The following is a 20,197-nucleotide window of genomic DNA, read 5'->3' on the forward strand; positions in this document are numbered from 1 at the left end:
ATTTGGATTTGAAAGTTCATGGCCCTTAGAGAAAGCGATGAGAATGTCTCGAAATTGAGCAATGATGGATACACGATAAAGGCAGTGTTCAAATTCGACTCTGATAGTATAAACATCTGGTCATAAATCGTGGACATCTTATAGGCTATCGTATGACCGTATGTGGAGTTTTGATTGATTGATTGATTGATTTTACTTCTGCCTTTTTCCAAATCACACATAAAAAAGTATACACAATGTCTATTTGGAAATCAACGTTACACGACATTTAAGCAAGCATATACTGTCTTACAAATTAATTCAAGGTACATACACATACACACTATGAACATGACAGTATTCGATGTATAAAACATGTAGCATATCACTCACAAAAAAGGAAAGCTCGGAGGAGAATCATCAAATCAACACTTGTAGATTATGTAAATAATACTTAATTATTCATTCAGAGCATATGATCGCGTCGTTTCAGTAAACGAATTTTAGAGAAAAGAATATAACAGCGGGGATTTAAATAAATTGATATTAGAAATTAAACATTTTGGTTATTATTATAACAGAAAAGCAGGAGACCGCGATCATAAGCAGCAGCTTGACATGGATCGAGGTCTCATGGTAAAATTCTAGGCTTAAAATCGATTTACACAATCTGTATAACGGACGTGTCTACTAAAAACAGAATCAATAGTCAAATCGAAAATATTGTAATAATTTATGAAATTAAAAGTAAAGGAGAAATTCAAGATAGTTTTCGTTTGTTTCTTATCAATAGGCATTTTTTTTAACCATAATACTGTGCTGAGGTGAGTGCTGTGCTGTGCTGTGCTGTGCGGAGCTGTGCATGTGATATACAATACAATTTCTTAATCTAATGTTTGGGTTTCTCATGCTCTAGCCGCAACTTCATGAGCGATGGCAAATTCTTCGTGTAGCCATTGTGTTTCCTTCGTGTGTCCTTCGGGTAAACTTATTAAAGATTCACATCTTCGTGTAGCCTTCGTATACCCTTCGTGTGTTGTAGCCTACCATATCTTGCGACCTTTGTAGTCATCCTACACGCTTCGGCTGTTGATCGGCTCTTCGATCGTGTTCGGGGCATTGTGTACCGTGGTAGACGGGCTGACTACTATACTACTCTTCGCATGTAAACACAGACACATAATTCACATGTTTTCATAAGTATCACACTCTACATGTTTTTGTATCTGCTCTGTTTGACTCGCTTTGCTCTTATTTTTTTTTCTGCATTTTCGGCATCTACGGAATGCCAAAACATTTTGTTTTCCAGAGGCCGCCATCGCAATCAAGCACCACTGCTTATGATGACATTCTGCTGCATTTTTCGAGTATAATTTCCGAGAGCGTTTTGTTAGGCATCTAATCACAGTCGCTTATCATTCCGTTAAATGATGTATTGGTACTATATTGAGTACCTTGTGGGCCTTGAGCTATACAATCCTATATAATATGTGAATTGTGTAAGTATGTAATGCATAATTTTTTTATGTCTAAAAAACGAAACAAGAAAACACTAAACCAGACCAAACCACATAAAAAGTGTTATCGCGTTCGCAGACGATTTTATCCATGTTGCTGAGTGCCACTTTACTCCATCACAAAGCCATGTTAATTAGAAGGGAAAGTCACTTGTAGCAATCAAATGACTGAGGCTAATAAAGGCAAAGGCAATAATCAAGGTCTCACGCTCTTCCAAATGCCTAACGATGCTGCCTTTGTCGTATACACTTGAAACATCACGTATACCGATACAAAATGTTGTCCTTAACGCATGGCCGACCAAGCATTGCCATGACAGCGTATAATTATGGTTATGGCAGTATAATGAAAAACATAATTATCTTTGAAGATGAGAGCCCTATTTCTACCAATCATGTGACCATCGTTCAATTTTCATTAAAACGATCATGCATGAAGCATTCTTGCAGGAGAGAAAAAAAATGTATAAAGAACATCATCCTGGTGAACAGAATCATATAATTGCTATAAGCAAGGATCATCATTTCAGTTAATTGGAGATCACATCTCAAGTAATAAACTCAAGTTGTTGTCAACAGAAGTGAAAACTTTCAACTGTTTTTTTTTTCTTCTTTTTTTTTGACGCCCGAACTGCTTTACTGTCGACTCCCGCTTGGATAATTATGACGAAATTTCGTCACAACGAACTGAAAATTCAGACCCCAAAATTATCGTCTATGATATCTTTACGAATACTTTTGTTCTGCTATATATATAAAAAAAAGAATCGGCACTACCACTGAAATAACGAAAGAAAACTGCCTGTCCAGAAAGTTTTCCATTTGACTTCGTCATGACGGGAGTCGCCTGTACAACTCTGCGTCCTCTCTTTTTGCCCGTATACAGAAACTGTAACGCACATGGGATTATCTACTAGTACTACTAATAAGTTGATAATATTTATAAAAGGTGGGACCCACCTTTATAAGGATTGCTCTGTTTTACTATGTTTTTTGATATCTCAGCCACTTCAAAACCGATTTTCATCAATTTAAAGTTTGAATTTCTCTTAGAATTGCATGTTTGTCAACACATTTTCATGAAGTGGTTCCCAATTATCTCGCAAAAAGTTTAAAGCTAAATTCTCACCTCAACCAATACTATACCACCCCTTTAACTTATCAACTTACTTTACCATCTGTCAAATCCTTTATTATGCCGGCCGTCATTTTTTGAAAGGATTCGGTTTTGTCAATCCATTGAAATGAGCCTTGAAGATGCCTCAGTCTGCATACTGTGATGACAGTTCATAGCGGGGAAGCTTTAACTCCCTGCATGACTTATCATGTCAGACACTTTGGTAATATCAATAGTCTAAACATCTGTATAAACCGGAGCAAAACCTGAGGCGGAAGTGGTCAAACATGCCGTATGTTCTTATATTTAAGTGCCTGTGCATGACTGTGTGCATGTGTGTGTACGTGCGTGCGTGCGTGTGGGAAGGTGAATAAAAGTGTATGTTAACATCCTGTAAACACTTGCGACCACGTTATTTCGCGGCTATAGATCGGGAGTAAATGACGTGAAATTTAAGTTTTATTGTTGGGCGCATTTTCCTTTTCAAATATTTGCCGAGCGCGAACATGATGGGAACAATGCTCAAAACTTCTCATTTACCTGAGATGGGGAGCCTAGTGGCGATAATGTGTGTGCATGACTCTGTTTTCTCGCTATTGATTGCATCTACAGTATTTCTACACCATTATCCTGTCTATTACTCTTTCCTTTTTCTACTCACTTTCTTTTTCTTTTTTCAGCTCTCCTTAGAGACACTTTTGTTTCGCTGTTGTACAGTTGGTTTCTGCTGAATTCATCATGAAAAAAGGAATGTTGAAAGTACTTTTCTTAAGAGCAATTATCCACCGATTAACATGTGATGTTATACAAGACATGAAAGATTTTAGAGGAGTTGAACAAACATAAGCCGCACCGGGTGAAATAGTGCAGCAGCGTGGGATATATTGAAGTTCACGCAAGAAAGAGAATCGATCAGGAAAAGAAAGCCAGAGAGTAAATTTGAGAGTTGAGATAACTGAGCAAAAAAAAAAAAAAAAGTTGGAGCTGTCTAAGATGTAATTCAGGAGACATAAGGAAATATAGAAGAATTAGGAAACTAAAGGTTGAAGACAGCAATCAGAGGCTTTAGCAGCAGGATCTCTCCTCTCATCTTTTCCTTCTGTATCTCTTCTCTGTCATCTTACGGTGAAACCGAACGGGAAAGATTTTCACTCATTTTATGCCCTTTGCAGGAAAGCGTGACGTTCTGCCTCCCAAAAGGGGATATAAAGAAAAGAAAAGAAAAGAGAAGAGAAAGAAACAAACAGATAAAATCACGAAACAAGACAGAACAACAGCGGAAAGTATAACTGTAGGAGAATCCGCTAACCCAACTGTAGATTTCCTGTGCTTCTTCTTCATTTTCGTCATTCTCTTTCCATATATTCCATCTCCCCCATGCACGTCTGCTGAGCGTTGTCAATAGGTGAGAGGTAAAATGCACTGAAATGACTGGTGCATATAATCAGCGTTTTTGTATAACGGAAGAAGACATCTACGGTTCACCGTATAAGAGCTAATCTACTCACTCACTCATCCTATATAGCACGGTCTATGTAATCCTCTTTTATTTCTTTCTGTTTTCGCCCTGAGTACCTGCAATTTCTGCATTTAATACCATAGTTCCATATAGCAATCATATTTCATATTATGTATGCCTGATTTCCCGTGCTGAATTACTGCTGTAAAGTTCTTGCGTGAGCAGTACAAACCTATATCGCCACTAACCCTCTGTGTGCTACGTTTATCTCCTGTCCATTAGGTACGTATGTGATAGCTGTGCACACGAAACATTCATTAGCGCAGAAAGGGTTAATATATCGCCGTGGACGATGACCTACATTTGCTGTTTTGAAAAGGTGCTTGCAATGATACAGAAATCTGGATTCATCGTTTAATGTATTTCCATTGGTCTACGAGTATTTTTCTCACCAAGTCTGTCTATCTGATTCTTCTTATTTGACCCATTGACTTGCAAAGTAGAGAGTGTGGCTTGATGGCAGGTTTGGACACAGTGACGTCAGAGGAGGTCACTTCACTTTTAACTGCATAGCGCCTCTTTCTTCTCTATAGAAGGACTTACACCTCGTAATTGCACTTTAAGCACAAGCTTGAGTGTGCGGAGGGGAGGGGTAGTTCTGTTTATACAGTTTTTTCGTTACATCGTGATTTTCGTTGATTAGTCCGCGTATCACCCTCTATCGTTTATAGTGGCTGCATTTTCTCTCTGTTTCGGTAATCATCGTTTGAAAATTCACATCTTCATATATATATATGAAGAGTTTGTTTGCAAAAACCGATAAGTCCATTTTTGTACGGTCTCTGTCAAAAAGTACAAAATAATACCTTTTAAATGATATATTGGTCACTACATATAAAGGTACATTTTTGAAGTTATGGTGAAAAGAAGCAAAAATGTTCTTATTATTCTCTTTATTTTTCTTGACCTTTAATCGCAAATACATTCGGCAAATATGGACTTATGGCAAACAAACTCTTCATATATATATATATATATATATTTATCTATATAAATATTCTTTATTATCATTATTATCTCTCCACCCGCTTCCTTACTGGTTTATCTTTCTCCTCCTCGCCAAACCTCCGAAACCCTTTACCTGATTCTCACCTTATTCTTCCTTATCACTGTCCCTGTGTCCTATAGCCTCCTGTCTCCTTCAGTAAAACATTAACTCACTGCTCAACGGTGCCCTTTAGAAGACTACCAATATATTTGCACACCCCCAATGTCATTTCCCCTCTTCATTTTCGTCTTTCTAGGGTTTTCTTTTGCTTTCCGTCAGTCATTTCATAAGGACTGCGTATACACATAATGTTACTGCAAGCCTCAAAATGATTGTATTTCCATATAAAGTAATACAAAATACTATACATTACGCTTACATGAGTACATAATATTTATTATACAATGTATTACTTTACATGGAAATAAAATCCTTTTGAATTGAATTGAATCGAAACCTCTCTTTCCCATTTACGTCTCTATGGAAACATACAAGAAATGTATAATATAAACTTTTGGCATTTTACACACACACACACACACACACGCCAATATATATATATATATATATATATATATATATATATATATATATATATATAGTGACAGCAATGGAATAAACAGAACACCCCAAACACACACACACACGCACACACACATACACCCGTTTGTAGTCCTTACATTGACAACATTTATGACCGTATTCACCAGCAACAGAATAAGTTCTATTCTGTAATTGTATTTTATTAGTAATATTCTGTTTGTTTGTTATATTGTACTTGTTAAAAACATGTTGTATGATTGCATATGTTTTTCTAGTTATTGTGGTGTTTAAGTATCTTTTTGAAATCATAGAACTGATATATTGAAGGTTAGGTTCAGTATGATTTTACACCGCGGTTAATTTTGTTTGAATGTTGTTGTTATACATTTTTATTGTAGATTCTGAAGAAGGGCAATCAGCCCGAAAGCTCAATGAAAGGGGTTGCAACTTAACATCGCAGCCACGTCTCTCTTGGAAGTTTCGTTTGATATATATATACACAATATATACAGTGCTTATTCGTTGTCTTGCCGTGACGTCATGAGCTATTGTAGACTTCTCATCCAACGATGGCGACATCGATTTTCCTCAAACCTTTAATACTCATGGCCGGCGCCATCACGTTTTCACGTTTGTGTGTGTTGGGGGGGGGGACCCACTTGTCCCCCCCCCCCCCCCTCTCCCGGTTTGCCGACCCTGATACTGCTGTGTTCTATTCTTTATATACTTTGCAGCATTTGTTCACTCCATGCATACATAATTATATTTAGGGGTCACTCACCATTAAGTATTTCTCGTGAATACACGTTTGAAATTCCATGACCCTCGCCTTTTGCTGCGTTTACTTGATATTCACCATTATTAGGAGTTTGGTATTCATTTAACGTTTATTCAGGGAAAGGATTTTGATTTGAACCATCTGCGAAGCAAGGTAAAATCTTTCCTCAATGAGTTACCAATAATCTTATTTACTAACCCAAGTTCGAATCCGTTGCCTTCGAGATATAACATTCAACATGATTGACTTAAAAGACTTCCGAATGATTGTCAGACTTTTGCATTTGAACATCACTGCCAACAATATTGGTTTTTGGGAACAGAGTTTCAGAATTCACGTAGTGATTTGGATGAGGAATAAGAATGTTTTTAAAATCTATAACAAATCGCAAATAAGGATGATGACATAGTAGTTTCCACAGAAGAATTGATAAATAATTGTTCTTCGTTGCTCAAGGAAACAGAGCAAAAGAAGAAAGCATGCATGAATTCTACAAAGGTGAAATCGCTTAGCAAGTGATTTTGTAATGGAATATACATTATTGGAATATGTGAATCTGCTATGTTATTATCCTTTTTCAGAGTATTATGTATGGGTTTTTTGTCAGAGTATTGGTCTCTCTCCTCAAGGACAACAATAAATTCCTCAAATCTATAAATGGCACTTTCGATTGATTAACCATATGATGTAATAATCGTCTGGAATGTCCCTTTTATATCTCCCAATTTTCGTGATTTTCGTGTAATTTTCATTCCTTTTGAGAAAGGTCATGATAGTTGCATAGGTCATCTCTTCACTCGCATATGTCTTTTATTTTGAATTGATTTAATGTTCAACGTTAAGAACAGTTTTGTCAACAATACTATATATATATATATATATATATATATATATATATATATGTGAGATATGAGAAAGGAAGGAGAAATCGGTGCGTAGCTTTGACATCATTATTCCTCTTACTGTTCCTCCTTTTTGGAAAAGCGGAAGAGTTGAAAAATTGGTCTCTGCCGGGGATCGAACCCGGGTCTTTTGCATGGAACACCAACGCCTTAACCGCTCGGCCACGGAGACGTCATAACGATTCAGGCAGACCCAAGCTCGAATACCCGACGGACCAACCTTTCAACTCTTCATGCGCACGCTCCTTTTTGGGGCAGAGAGTTATGAATAACAACCAGCCGCGTGCCTCAGCTGGATCTGCAGCAATGAAATTCACGTAGCGGTGAATTGGGATAATGTTTTTGCGAAATATTGCGATATATATCACTCGTTATCAATACATCTTTCTCAATATTGAAAAAGTACACACAAGCAACAAGAGCAACCAGATACTCAGTTACCTCACGTTGACTTTAAGGTTGCAGCAGCGCTAGAGCTTGTAGAGTGGGGAGTCACTAGACACTTGTTGAGACCTAGGTATTGATGATAAGAATTTGTGTAAACTGTCGATTGGTATATACACATGAATGATAACAATGACAACTATTAAAAGCAGAATCAGCAAAACAGACTTTAACAGTTGAATCTTCTATCGCCAATGTGATTGCGTTTCAGTGCAGAAGGTCACCAAAGTATCTGTAGCGATTTTTTTTTTTTACATATTTATTTTTCATTCCGCCGGACTCAATTTTTGTCAGAAAGTAAATTCAGAAGGCTGAAGGAATTTATTTTTTCCCCTCGCATTTATTTATTTATTTATTTTTATTTCAGTACAAGTTTCCCAGTAATCAGGACTGTGGTTCTGGAAAATCTCTATCCAAACCAAACTAAAGGAAATACACCTTCTAATTTAAATGATATAATGGTCTTTGCCATGATGAATTGAAATAATGCCTCTCTAAGTACACTAATTTCATCATTGATGTATCATGTCATTTTATTTAATTGGTTTCCAGTTAAAAGGCAATTACAGCATTATTTTTACATACACCTAATTATACAAAAACAATGCAACATTTTAAAAGGAAATTACTCTGAATGAAAAACAATTATATTTTGTGACTTTATAACTAATTTTTTTTTAAACTGTACCGAAACGAAATTGTTGGAAATTTACCCATAGTCATAATGGTGTCATAATGATCATGCTATCATCATAAATACTCGTGATAAATGCAATTTCCTTTAAACTCTTAATGTTACTGATACTTACGCATAATTGTACGATATAATACATATTCTTCTGAGAAATAATGTATCAATATCACGAAAGGCACATTATGAATTACTGCGTAACAAAACTTGTAGACAGTCTAGTCGGGGCACTATGTAGTGGCTCCTTCAAGGTATATGTTGTGGAGGGGAGAGGTTGTTTGGCTGCAGGTCCCTTTCACCGTTTTTTGACAACTAAAACAGAAGAGATAACAAAAAGCGTTTTGGATGCGAAAAACGTGTCTGAAACACACACACACACACATACACACACACACACACGCACACACACACACACATACACACACGCTCACACACACACACGTAAGATATTACATACGAAGACAAACAAACTAACAATAAAACAAAGAAAAACTTATATACCCATATAGGATTATCCGAAAACCACCCTGGCTGTATCACCATGATCCAAACGATATACCAGACTGGTGTGGTGGCGTGTGCTCTTTTACTCTCCCACCCCACCCCTTAACACTCATTGCCGAACAGTCTATGCTAATAATGCTTTATATTTATCAAAAATTGCTCTTCTGTCAGATTTCGGCTCATGATCAAAAGAGAATGATATAATTATCTATATACTCTATCTCTCCTTGCCCCCTACCCCCCCCCCCCCCCGTTTCTCTCTCTTTACTTTTCTGTCACCGCCTATAAGAAGCTATTGTCACCACCAGTTTTTAATAGCGGCAATAGACAGATGTCTACATATCATCGTCGACATCCTCCTCCATATTATTATTAACCAATGTCACTTGTAAAGGCACTTACGGGGGAGATAAATGGCACTTTGGAGGTATTCAAGTATGTTTAAACCCTTTTCAAAGACCTGCGCAGATTTCTGCTGGAGATAGACCGAAGTTTTATCGATGGCCGGAGGTTAAGACTTTAGAGTTGCCATGGTGATGTTTTACGACACGTATTATCATTATTATTATAGAAATAACTACACCCAGTATGTGATATCAAACATCATGTGATCAAAAGATATATAAATAGAGTAAGAAGAGTAAGAATTTATCTCATATCAGCATCTGGGAATCTACACAACTAGAGCACCACAAACACAAATGAGGTTTCTGGGACGTTTTTATTTAATTCAATTAACAGTGCTCCTATATCCGCGCGAAGTTTTCCAAAAAAAAAGAAAAAGAAATACATTTTCTTGGAGGCAGACACCATGATCAAAAGGTAAAAGAATATCAATGCCATGTCGAAATGTCGATTTTTTTTTTCACAATTTGGTGTGTGCAAGGCCTCTCCAAGTACACTTGTGATCTATATTCTTTGAATATTCAATAAGTTTAGTGAGGCATTATTGGAGACTAATAGAGATGTGGTTAGAGAATGGTTAGAGAATATAAAGAGAGAGAGAGAGAGAGGGAGAGAGAGGGAGAGAGAGAGAGAGAAGGGGAACAAAAAAGACAAGTGAGAAGGAGATAAAAGCGGAAAGACAGGAAGAGAACATGGAGCGATATAGCAAAGCCAACAGAGCGTATAAATGAACATGATAGTTATTCAGATGAGTTTGTCGGTGGCGTAGCGATCTGAGATGTTAACGTCAAGAGAATCAATGTGGTTACTTTGAGAGCTCCGATCTATTACGGGGGGGGGGGGGGGGCAGGGGGAGGAATGCTCGGTTCTCTACTCAGGGAAGAAACAGAACTTCACCCATTGATAGGCGGTAGAGAGAGCTATTGGATGCTGAATGTTTACCCTTAATTCTCTCTGCGGTAATCAGGGGTCGATATCGTCCGCCAGGATTATAGTTGACATCAGGTAGCCTCACTCGCGCTCATTTCTCATGATGTCAACCTTTCCACGGTATGGAGAGCATTATTAGAACACCATGAGTCAGGGATGTGATGAACCATGGGTATGGTAGAAAGTGGTCTCTTCCACCTTTCTGGATAAACATTTTCCACTTTGACAGGCGCGCAAAGCTTCTCAGTAAGGATGGTCTCCTCAACCGTCGTAGCACAATGCTCATCCACCGCCCTAGTCAATAAGCCAGTTCGGGGTTCCAGTTTGGGCATGAGAAAAAACGAAGTCATTTGTACCTAGGCACGGGTTGGTTTGTAAATTCACTGAGATAAGCAACTGTGATGCAAAGATTATTCATGTAATCTTTATTAATGGTATCTGCCTGTAGCCTACATCCACCTAACAGACAGCCCGGTATATTTGGCAATGTTAACAGAACAAACAGCACAATGAAATGGATGCTTCCCAAAGTGTAGATTGACTAACCACTCTTGTTACTTAATCAACGCAGGTTCATTCTTTGTTTGAATACGAAGTTTGGTTAGCTGGTGCATTATGTCGCTTTGAATCGAGTGAAGTGCCTAACCAACTGAGAAAAATGAAAGGTAATTTTGTACCCATGTGCACAAGAGCTATCTTCGAACCGGCTTATTGAAATGATTCGAATGTTTTTCCCCTGAAAAAAAAAATACTCATTTCGGTTCATCTCCTTTAGTCCCTTAAGTCGTTGAACTATGTGTAGTTTGTTCTTGGCTTCTACAGGCAAATTAGTATGATTGTATCATTGCCTGTGAATTTTCAAATTTCATTTCGTAATAATGTATTTCCTAATCATTCTCAGAGTTCTTTGAATGTGTTTGTGTTGTGAGGTGAAAACGACAACTGAATCCGGACTTCAGCTGCTTTAAAGTACGTAGGCTCCAGAAGATTAAAAAAAAAAAAAAATGAATACTCACACAATGCAGGGTTGGCCGATTCAGTGTTGTAAAACTGCTTCTAAAAGCGCCCTGCAGTCAGTCTGGCAGTAATAAAATCATCATTCTACATGAAAATACAAAATACTGTTATAGGTGACGTCGTTCACTAAAAACATCGAGAGTGGATTAGTGATAAATAAGTCACGTAAATACACAGATATAGATGTATGATACATTAGGACTGTAATAAATCAATTGAATCACTAAAGGCTTTACATCTTTTTGCTTTAATCCATAAAGCGATGCATGTGTGTGAACGTTCACTGGGATCGGGGATAGAGGGAAAAGTAAACTTTAATCAGCGCTCATGCACTCTCTTCTTTCTGTTCTCAAAACACTAAAATTTCTTTTTGAGCAAAAGTTAAAGAAGTCATCACAACCCTGTTGTTGTTTTCCTATACAAAAAAAAGTTCGGTACAGGTAGTCTTCTCTGTCAATGCGACTTAAACATTGCTTGAGAATTGAGAATTGACACGATAATTACGTCTCAAATTCTCACTCTCTCATTGCAGGTGCTATTGTAGTTTAAAGATTTTGAATTTATAAAATTTGTCATATTATGTCAGCACTTATTTGAAGTAGGACAGAAAACTTAAACTGATTTGGTTTCCTTCTATGGATTGAGCGTGTACATATGACTTCAAGTAACCTGCAGTGTAACCTGTAATGTGTATCCGATTGATGATTGTCATGTGATATTGTCACATGTCAAGGAGAGAGAGAGAGAGAGAGAGACATAATAAAGCGAGAGAAAGACAGATAGATAGATACATATAGAGAAATATAGTGAGATTGATACATTGATATACAGAAATTGAAAATTGAAAAAAAAAGAGAAATGGGAGATAAAAATCGAGAGAAAAAGACGGACATATATATATATACATATATATATATATAATATATATATATATATATATATATATATATATATATATATATATATTAGTTATAATAGAGAGAGAGAGAGGGAGGGATAGCATGTAAAGTGACATAGAGACATTGATATACATGCAATTGAAAAGTAAAATAAAGAGAAAGGAGAGATGGATAAAGCGAGAGAAAGACAGACAGACAGACAGACAGATAAATTGACAGAGATTGAAAGAGAGAGAGAAAGAGAAGAAAGTTCAAGACGGGTTAGAGCTTCAAGAGAGCAATAATTCGATAACACAAATGGCAGAGTTTGCGATCAGAACCTGATGTCGGGGAGCTTTAAATGTCGCCGCGTTTTTACGAATCACCTCGGAGGTATGAAAGGAGGTGAATGCTACAGAGTTGTCATAATGAACTGGTGAAATAGCGGTGTAGCAAAGAAATCGGAGGTAGACAGAGAAAAGGAATGTGAAAGTTAAATGTTTGGACCTAGATATTTGGATTAAATTCCCGTAACGAATCAGTGTTAGTATTGTTATTGCTGTTCCGTCCTTTTGGTCAAATTGTAGCTGTCACGATGGAAGGGAAAAGTGTAAGGCATGTCATGCTTTTTTGTTGTTGTTGGAAGATATATAGTTCTCATCAAATGAGATCAAATTTTCAATAAAGTTACGCATAACGTATAGTTGTCAGAAAATCAAGACAAGATCACGTTACGACACTCTGCAAGTTTTCGTCGGTATTGTGATCAGGAAAGAAAATGAAGGAAAAACCACCACAGAAACTACAGATTAGATATGAGACGCGATACAACAATGAAAGCCTTCTAACAGCCGTCTTATTTAAAAACCGAAAACCTCCTGCCCCCTGACCCCCCCCCCCCACAATAAAAGTGATTTAAGAAAAAAAAAATGTAGTTTCTAGCTCCATCTTATTTTTGCCTCAGAAGTTTAATGGACAATAAAATTGTCCTGGCAAATATAGACACCGTTGTGCACTTCATCCGATGTATTTAAGAATGACTATTGATTTATGTATTAACTTTTTATAAACCAACTAAAAAGAATGCAGTGAAATGTTGTTAGTTTAATTCGGTATAAGACCCCATCTTGGAATAGGTTACATCTTATTTCACACAGTAGTGATACGCAAAGTAGTTATATGCGATTTTGCAGATTATGTTTAAAAACTGCTCTCTCTCTCTCTCTCTCTCTCTCTCTTAGGATATAAGAAGACCAGGGTTTTAGAAATCTTTCCCAAGCATCGATAACTGAATGAAAAATCATTCTTTTGTAAAAAGTGAAACTGAAAAATTGTGTGACAACTGACTATGAGTGTAATACCCATATCTATTACATTATCTATATCCTCTTGATAAACACACACACACACACACACACCCAGACAGACATATGGTTAATCAGTCGAAATTATCGCAGCCTTACAGCCTCCTAGGGCAGGTAAGAGTCAAACCTCTAATTCGTGGTTTTAAATCTATTGATAGATTTTTTTAAAGTGCATACTGAAGCTGTCTCTGTATACACGACATGACAACACAAAAATGGAAAGCATTGGAAAGAAAAAAAAATCAAAAGCTTAACACTCAGCAAAAGAAACAAAGTATCTTTTTCCGAGTCTAGGCAGGAAAATCATTCGTTTTATGTAAACATTGGTGTAGTTGAAAAGTGCCGGACGAGTTCTCAAGGCAAACAAATCGAACTTCCTCATTTCACGATTGTGTTATTTTCATGAAGAAGATAAACATAGGACAATTTCTGCACAAACAGGTTGTAACAACGTCACACGGGAGGTGAGTGATTGCACATTCAAACGTGAAAAATCAAATTTGCAAATCTGACTTCATGGTGTCACCGACATGGTGTCGCACTGGATATTATGGGGTTAGAATGCGCGAGGTGAAAATCAACTCCTTCGGGGTTTTTTTTCCACCATGAAATACAAAGATGATTTTCCATAAGTAAATTTGCATAAATGTATCAACGTCAATATGATATAGAATAAATATCTTTAATGTTTTCCCTTTGTTCCCTTTACTTGTCGGCAATAGCAACAGGAAAGAAAAAGACGAATTTTGATGGCTACATCCACTTCTTTTCATACCATGATAATTATTTCATCGCATGGTTGAGTAACCTTTGCATGTTATATTGTATGTTAAACAGTCACGAATAACGTGACATGTGATGGCGTCAATTCTCACACTTCTCCTTTATCATGATGTACTCTTTCCTTGCGAATCATTACAATCAATAAAAGAAAAAATTGTCTTTCCTTGCGAATCATTACAATCAATAAAAGAAAAAATTGTCTTTCCTTGCGAATCATTACAATCAATAAAAGAAAAAATTGTCTACCTGTCATCGTCTGCTGTGGAATGAAATACTGGAAGAATGCGAACCTTCTTCAAACTTCTAAATGAAAGTAAAAAATTCACGTGATTCTGCGTGGATTGTCACTCTTGGGGTGAACTGTCATGCAAGCACTGTTGGATGATTTATATGATTATAGCGTATGAACTTTGAGTTTCTCTTTAATGATTAAAAAATCACTGGGTTGACAGTCTACCATTTTTAAACTGAATCCAAAAAAGCACTCTTCCGAATCGAATCATATCATTGACACGAGAACATTTTATTGGTTCAGTCTATGAAAGATTGTTATTTCTTATGTCCTGTTTTTTTTTTCTGGCTTCTCCTATACGGCTTTAAAGGGATTGTATAGTTTTGGCTGAGACCTAACTTCAGGTTTATAACATTTTGGGGTGAGATGATAAGAAACCTCTTACAAAATATGAAAGAACATAAAACTCCAAGAGGAAGTCAATGTTTACTTGATGAACATTGGTTTTGAAATGGCTGAGACACCCTAAACAGAGCAATCCTAATAAAGGGTGGGACCCACCTTTTATTATGATCGCTTTGTTTTACTTTGTTTTTGGATGTCTCAGCCATTCCGAAACCGATTTTTATCAAATAAGCTTTGAATTCCTCTTAGAATGGTATAATCTGTATTATTTCATAAATGGTTTCTTGGTATCTCACAAAAAGTTAAAAGCTCAATCCTCATCTCTACCAATACCATACCACCCCTTTGATATCTGCTCGCCATCACGGGGTATTTTCTTCTTTTCTTTTTAAACTTCCCTTTTCTCTTTGTAGACATGGTGGATAGAAACTGGAATGGGTTTGTCTTGTACTCCATAACGTTCCAATACAGTCATGATTACTATATCTCTGTACTTTCTGAAAACGTGCGTGATTCCGTTAACGCTGTTATTGCATGTCCGATTTCAATAAAAGGTTAATCATCGTGTTGATTTTATCTGTCTATGAAAGCCGAAGTGTAACGCACCTTCAATACATCTCACTGATTTAGTGAAGTCAAGTTGTTTATACATGATATTTTGTGACTGAATGATGTAATTATCAATTATTATGATAGATATGTAGTATGATATACTAAATTATATAGTATGCAGTGAAAATGGGGAAAAATGTCAAGAAACCCTCATTGTCTCGCAAGTTGCTCGAAGAGACAACATCGATTTGCCAGGTCGATTCTGCCAGGTCGATTCTGCCAGGTCGATTCTGCTATTATTCCATAAGGGTATAGAAAAGGGAAAAACATCTGCATATTCTGAATATCATCCTCGACATGTTTGCAGTGGGTTTGCTATTGCCCCAGTCACATAGACATCCCGGATCACCCCGGACCACCGTGTTAACGCCTTGGATATCCTTGGACATCCATGTACTTAGTATGTCCGTGTAGATCCGGGGACATCCGGGAGGCCAACATGGCAACTTTTGGAGGTCAAAAACATCCGGCGTCATCCGGGGATTGCCGTGTTGGCAGCGCAATCCGGGATGGTCCGTGTGGTTGCCGTGTAGCTGCCGTGTTGATCCATGTAGATACCGTGTTTGTCCGTGTAGACGCCGCGCTCTTCCGGCCTTAACCGTGTAGCTGCCGTGTTGATACCGTGTGTACAGTCATACCAAAATCCCGGATCTCACCGGACGTCCCCGGATCTCCCCGGATCACCGTGTAAATCCTTGAGCATCCATGTTTATATGTGACTGGGGCTTTACATTTCTATTCCAAATTGTTTCAATTCAATTCAAATCTTATTTCGTTTTTCGAAAAGAACAGAGACATTTCCTCTTTTTTTGTAAGAGAAAAAAAGGTTTTATACGCAAAACACGGTAATAAGACTGAGAAGAGTATAAAAGAGTACAAAATATTTGGTAAGATGGTATATTGACAAATAAAAAAGAATAATGCCCATTTACCTTTATCTTATATCCTCGTGAAAAGGTACCGAAAACACGTGGGTTGCATTGTTTTCATTATCTATATTTAAATTTACAGTTCCATGTCTTATCAGACACTACAGTTAATGAAGTGTAATATATCAATTGAGTTTATTTATTTATTTCCGTTTTATTTCAACAGGGTAGCCCTTTCAGTTAAAAAAACTGCTCTACCAAGGGGCCCTGCACAATAAAAAGATACAAAACATATATTCAAATGCACAACGTTACAATCAATCAAAACAAACGTAAACATATCAAGCAGATAGAAAAAAAAGGGTGTGTTACAAAATTATACTATGATAAAAATACAACATGAATAAGAATGAAAGAAACCGAGAGAATATAACGCGAGTTAACAAACAACTATAACAACAACAACAAAACAAATGATATCTCAGTTACCGGTGTCATAGAAATAAACATGATATGTATTGCACTCTGTTCTTCCTCGTAAAATATCACAATAGGGTTAAAACTTGAGAGATAAGATTCTACTCTGCTTTTTAAATATAGAAAAAGATGACAAAACTTGCATAAAACGAGGTAAGTCGTTCCAAAGGTTTGATCCTTGATAATGCAGAGATCTCTTATAATATTCCGTACGGGGTGTATTGATTTTTAGTGGGCAAGAGAGTGCATATCGAGTTCGCAAATTGACTTGACGAAAAACAACTATTTCTTTTAAATACACTGGCACCATATCATTGATCAATTTATACATAATAAGATACGTTTGGTATTGCCTCCTTTGTATAATCTTTTGCCAGTTTAATTGTCTTAAAAGAGTAGTACTGGATATTGAAAAATCAGCATTTAAAACCAAACGAGCATATCTATTTTGCAATTTTTGTAATTTCTTGATATTGCACTTTGAACTTCTGCCCCAGATTACAAGACCATAGTCAATATGCGGCAAGATTAATGCATTATATAACATAATTAAAATATTTCGTGGAATGTTCTTTCTTAACTGTCGGATATACCCTATGATTTTAGAAACCTTCACATATACCTTCTCAATTTGTTTATTCCATGTGAAACACTCATCCAATACAACACCCAAATATTTAAATTCATAAACTTGGTCAATTATGTCCTTATTATATTTGATAACTAAAACAGCATTATTGACTCTCCGTTTTGTACCAATCAACATACATTTACATTTCTTAACATTCAATTCTAAATCATTAAATTCCACCCATCTGCATATCTTCTTAAACTCCTTTTGCAACAATTTAGAAACAACATTAATATTTCTGTCTTTACAAAAAACTGCAGCATCATCCGCATATAAACACAATTTTGTACTATGTAAAAATGACAACTTGCACATGTCATTTATGAATATAGAAAAAAGCAGAGGTCCCAATATTGAGTTTAGCGACCCACGAATAATATCCGTTATGATCTGATGATGTTGTTCGGTGCGGAGGTTTGATTCCCAATCAAGTCTGAACATTGCTTGCAGGGAGTTAAGTGAGGGCAATGATGCGGCTGACTTTTTTCCTAACATATCTTTATATCTTTGCCAGAGTATTGATCATTTCTAGAATATTTACTCTTTTGAAAATGGTTACGTATACCTTTAAGAGGCAGTACGCTCAAACTTGCACCAACGTCAAATTCAACAGAAGACTCAGAAGAAACGGAAGAACAAGATATTGCAAGAGAAAAAGGAAAAGATGAGGAGACGGAATTTTTGTAGGGATGAACAACATTGTTGATTTCGTACATTTCTTGTGAATGCTCATTCTCAATCCAATTGCAATTCTCTTTCTTTTGTCATATTTACTATTTGCATCACAGAGGCTGTGACGACAATGGCATCCAACGACACAACAGAGTCTCTCAGTACAGACTCACAGTACACAGACCTAGTTTCTACTGTAAGCGTCACCTCCGATCCTACAGAAGGAGGAACAAGCAAGCTTTCTGGTAGCGACCTCTTTTCGATCGTCGTCTACTGGACCACCGGATGTATCGGTGTCTTCGGCAACATCATGGTTCTCATCGTCTTTCGGATCCTCAGATCGAAGCGAAGCCAGGCGAATCTGTTCATCCTCAACCAATCTCTGGCCGACCTAGTCACGTCCATGTTCATCATTGCCTTCGCTACAACACGTATAGTCCGCGACAGCATCTGGCACGGGGGTGCTTCGGGATTCTTTCTGTGTCGCTTCTGGTGGTCGCGATTTTTTGTCTTTTCCGGCTTCGCTGTGTCTACATTCAATTTAGCAGCTATGTCTATCGAGCGCTATATTGCCGTCGTCCACCCTCTCAAATATCAGACATTTTTCACGAAACGCAACACAAGCATCATCATTGTGATCGTTTGGTTTACAGCTCCCTTGATGCAATGGGTTTTTCCCATCTGGCAATACGAGACCGTCGACGGCCAGTGCTCGTTTCAGGCCACATGGAAGAATGCGCACGGTATTGCTGCAGGTGTGATCCTTTTCTTCTGGGAATACTTCATTCCCTGCCTCATAATGTCGTACGCGTATATCACAATACTACGCACGCTGCGTTTCAAGGAGCGCATTGTTCACGCCCAAGTGGGTGCACCTGATCAAGGAGGGGGGCCAAAGGCGGAAGGCGGGTCAAACAACCAAGTGAGTACATCGACGAAGAAGGCCCAAGCCAGACGCAAGAATGTCACCGTCACACTTTTTATCCTCTTCATCGTCTACTTTGTCTGCTGGACTCCCAACCAGTTCACCTTCTTGCAGTTCAATCTCGGCGGGCCGCTGAACTTCAACGGCATTTGGTATCATTTCACAGTGGTGGCCGCGTTCTGCAACACGTGCATCAACCCGTTCATCTACGCCTTGAAACACAAGCAATTTCAGGAGGGTTTGAAGACATTGTGTCGCCGCAAAAGTGGTGTCCGCGGTGGTGCGGACACCAGCGAGGCGGGAACGGTGATAGACTGACAGGAGGAGATAGTAACGACTCGTCAGTACTCTCTCCAATTAAATAACGAAGGCGATAATCCAATCATCACAGACGAGATGCAATCATCTGCAGTTAAACAAGACGTTGACAGCCGATATTCCATTCATAATCTAGCATCCAATTACAAGCGAATGTCACCACAGAGTACTAGCGACGGGCGAGACGAAACGCTGGACTGCTCTGGAACCGAGTCACTTGAGATTAGTGACTTTTCGGTTAAAGAAACAGAGGGTGATCCAGGATGGCCAACCTTGGAATGTGAAAGACCATCACATCTTGGCCAACCCGATGGCGAATCCACAAGAGTTGAGCACTGTACAACGACTAGAAAAGTTCAGAAGAAGATCAAATGGTTGGACCAACTTTCTCAAGACTCTCTTGAAGATTCCAGTGCAAACATTTAACTAACAAGTTTTTGTTTGTTTGTTTTGTTTTGCTTTAATGCTGAATTGGTAAGGCAAAATACAAAGGAAAAGAAAAAAAATATTCGCTTCATGATGATAGTCTTACCAGAATCCGAACAATTCTCAACGTAGTTTTGTTATCGAAAGGGCGGGACAGATTATAGGCGGCAAAGACGGAGAAAAGAAGAGAAAAAAAAAATCGTGTTTGGACGCCCGGGCGTTTGCCTAGGAAGATGCGTTAGAGAAAATAGAAAATGAAGAGGAGGTTAGG

General features: G+C 37.6%; 1 protein-coding gene across 1 annotated transcript; it reads left to right on the top strand.

The window, feature by feature from the left end:
• Nucleotides 1-18,387: 18,387 nt before the first annotated feature.
• Nucleotides 18,388-19,500, top strand: LOC139715400 (galanin receptor type 1-like). The gene has a single exon (XM_071626973.1). The coding sequence runs from the start codon at nucleotides 18,388-18,390 to the stop codon at nucleotides 19,498-19,500; it is 1,113 nt and encodes a 370-aa protein (XP_071483074.1).
• The last annotated feature ends 697 nt before the right edge of the window (nucleotides 19,501-20,197 follow it).

This window comes from Diadema antillarum, unplaced genomic scaffold, assembly GCF_040938485.1.
Source record: "Diadema antillarum isolate AM-2024a unplaced genomic scaffold, OU_Dant_1.0 scf00000048, whole genome shotgun sequence".
Classification (NCBI taxonomy): Eukaryota; Metazoa; Echinodermata; class Echinoidea; order Diadematoida; family Diadematidae; genus Diadema; species Diadema antillarum.

What these genes read in the sequence shown, in the direction of transcription:
- LOC139715400 (XM_071626973.1), top strand. Translation starts at nt 18,388, where the DNA reads ATGGCATCCAACGACACAACAGAGTCTCTCAGTACAGACTCACAGTAC.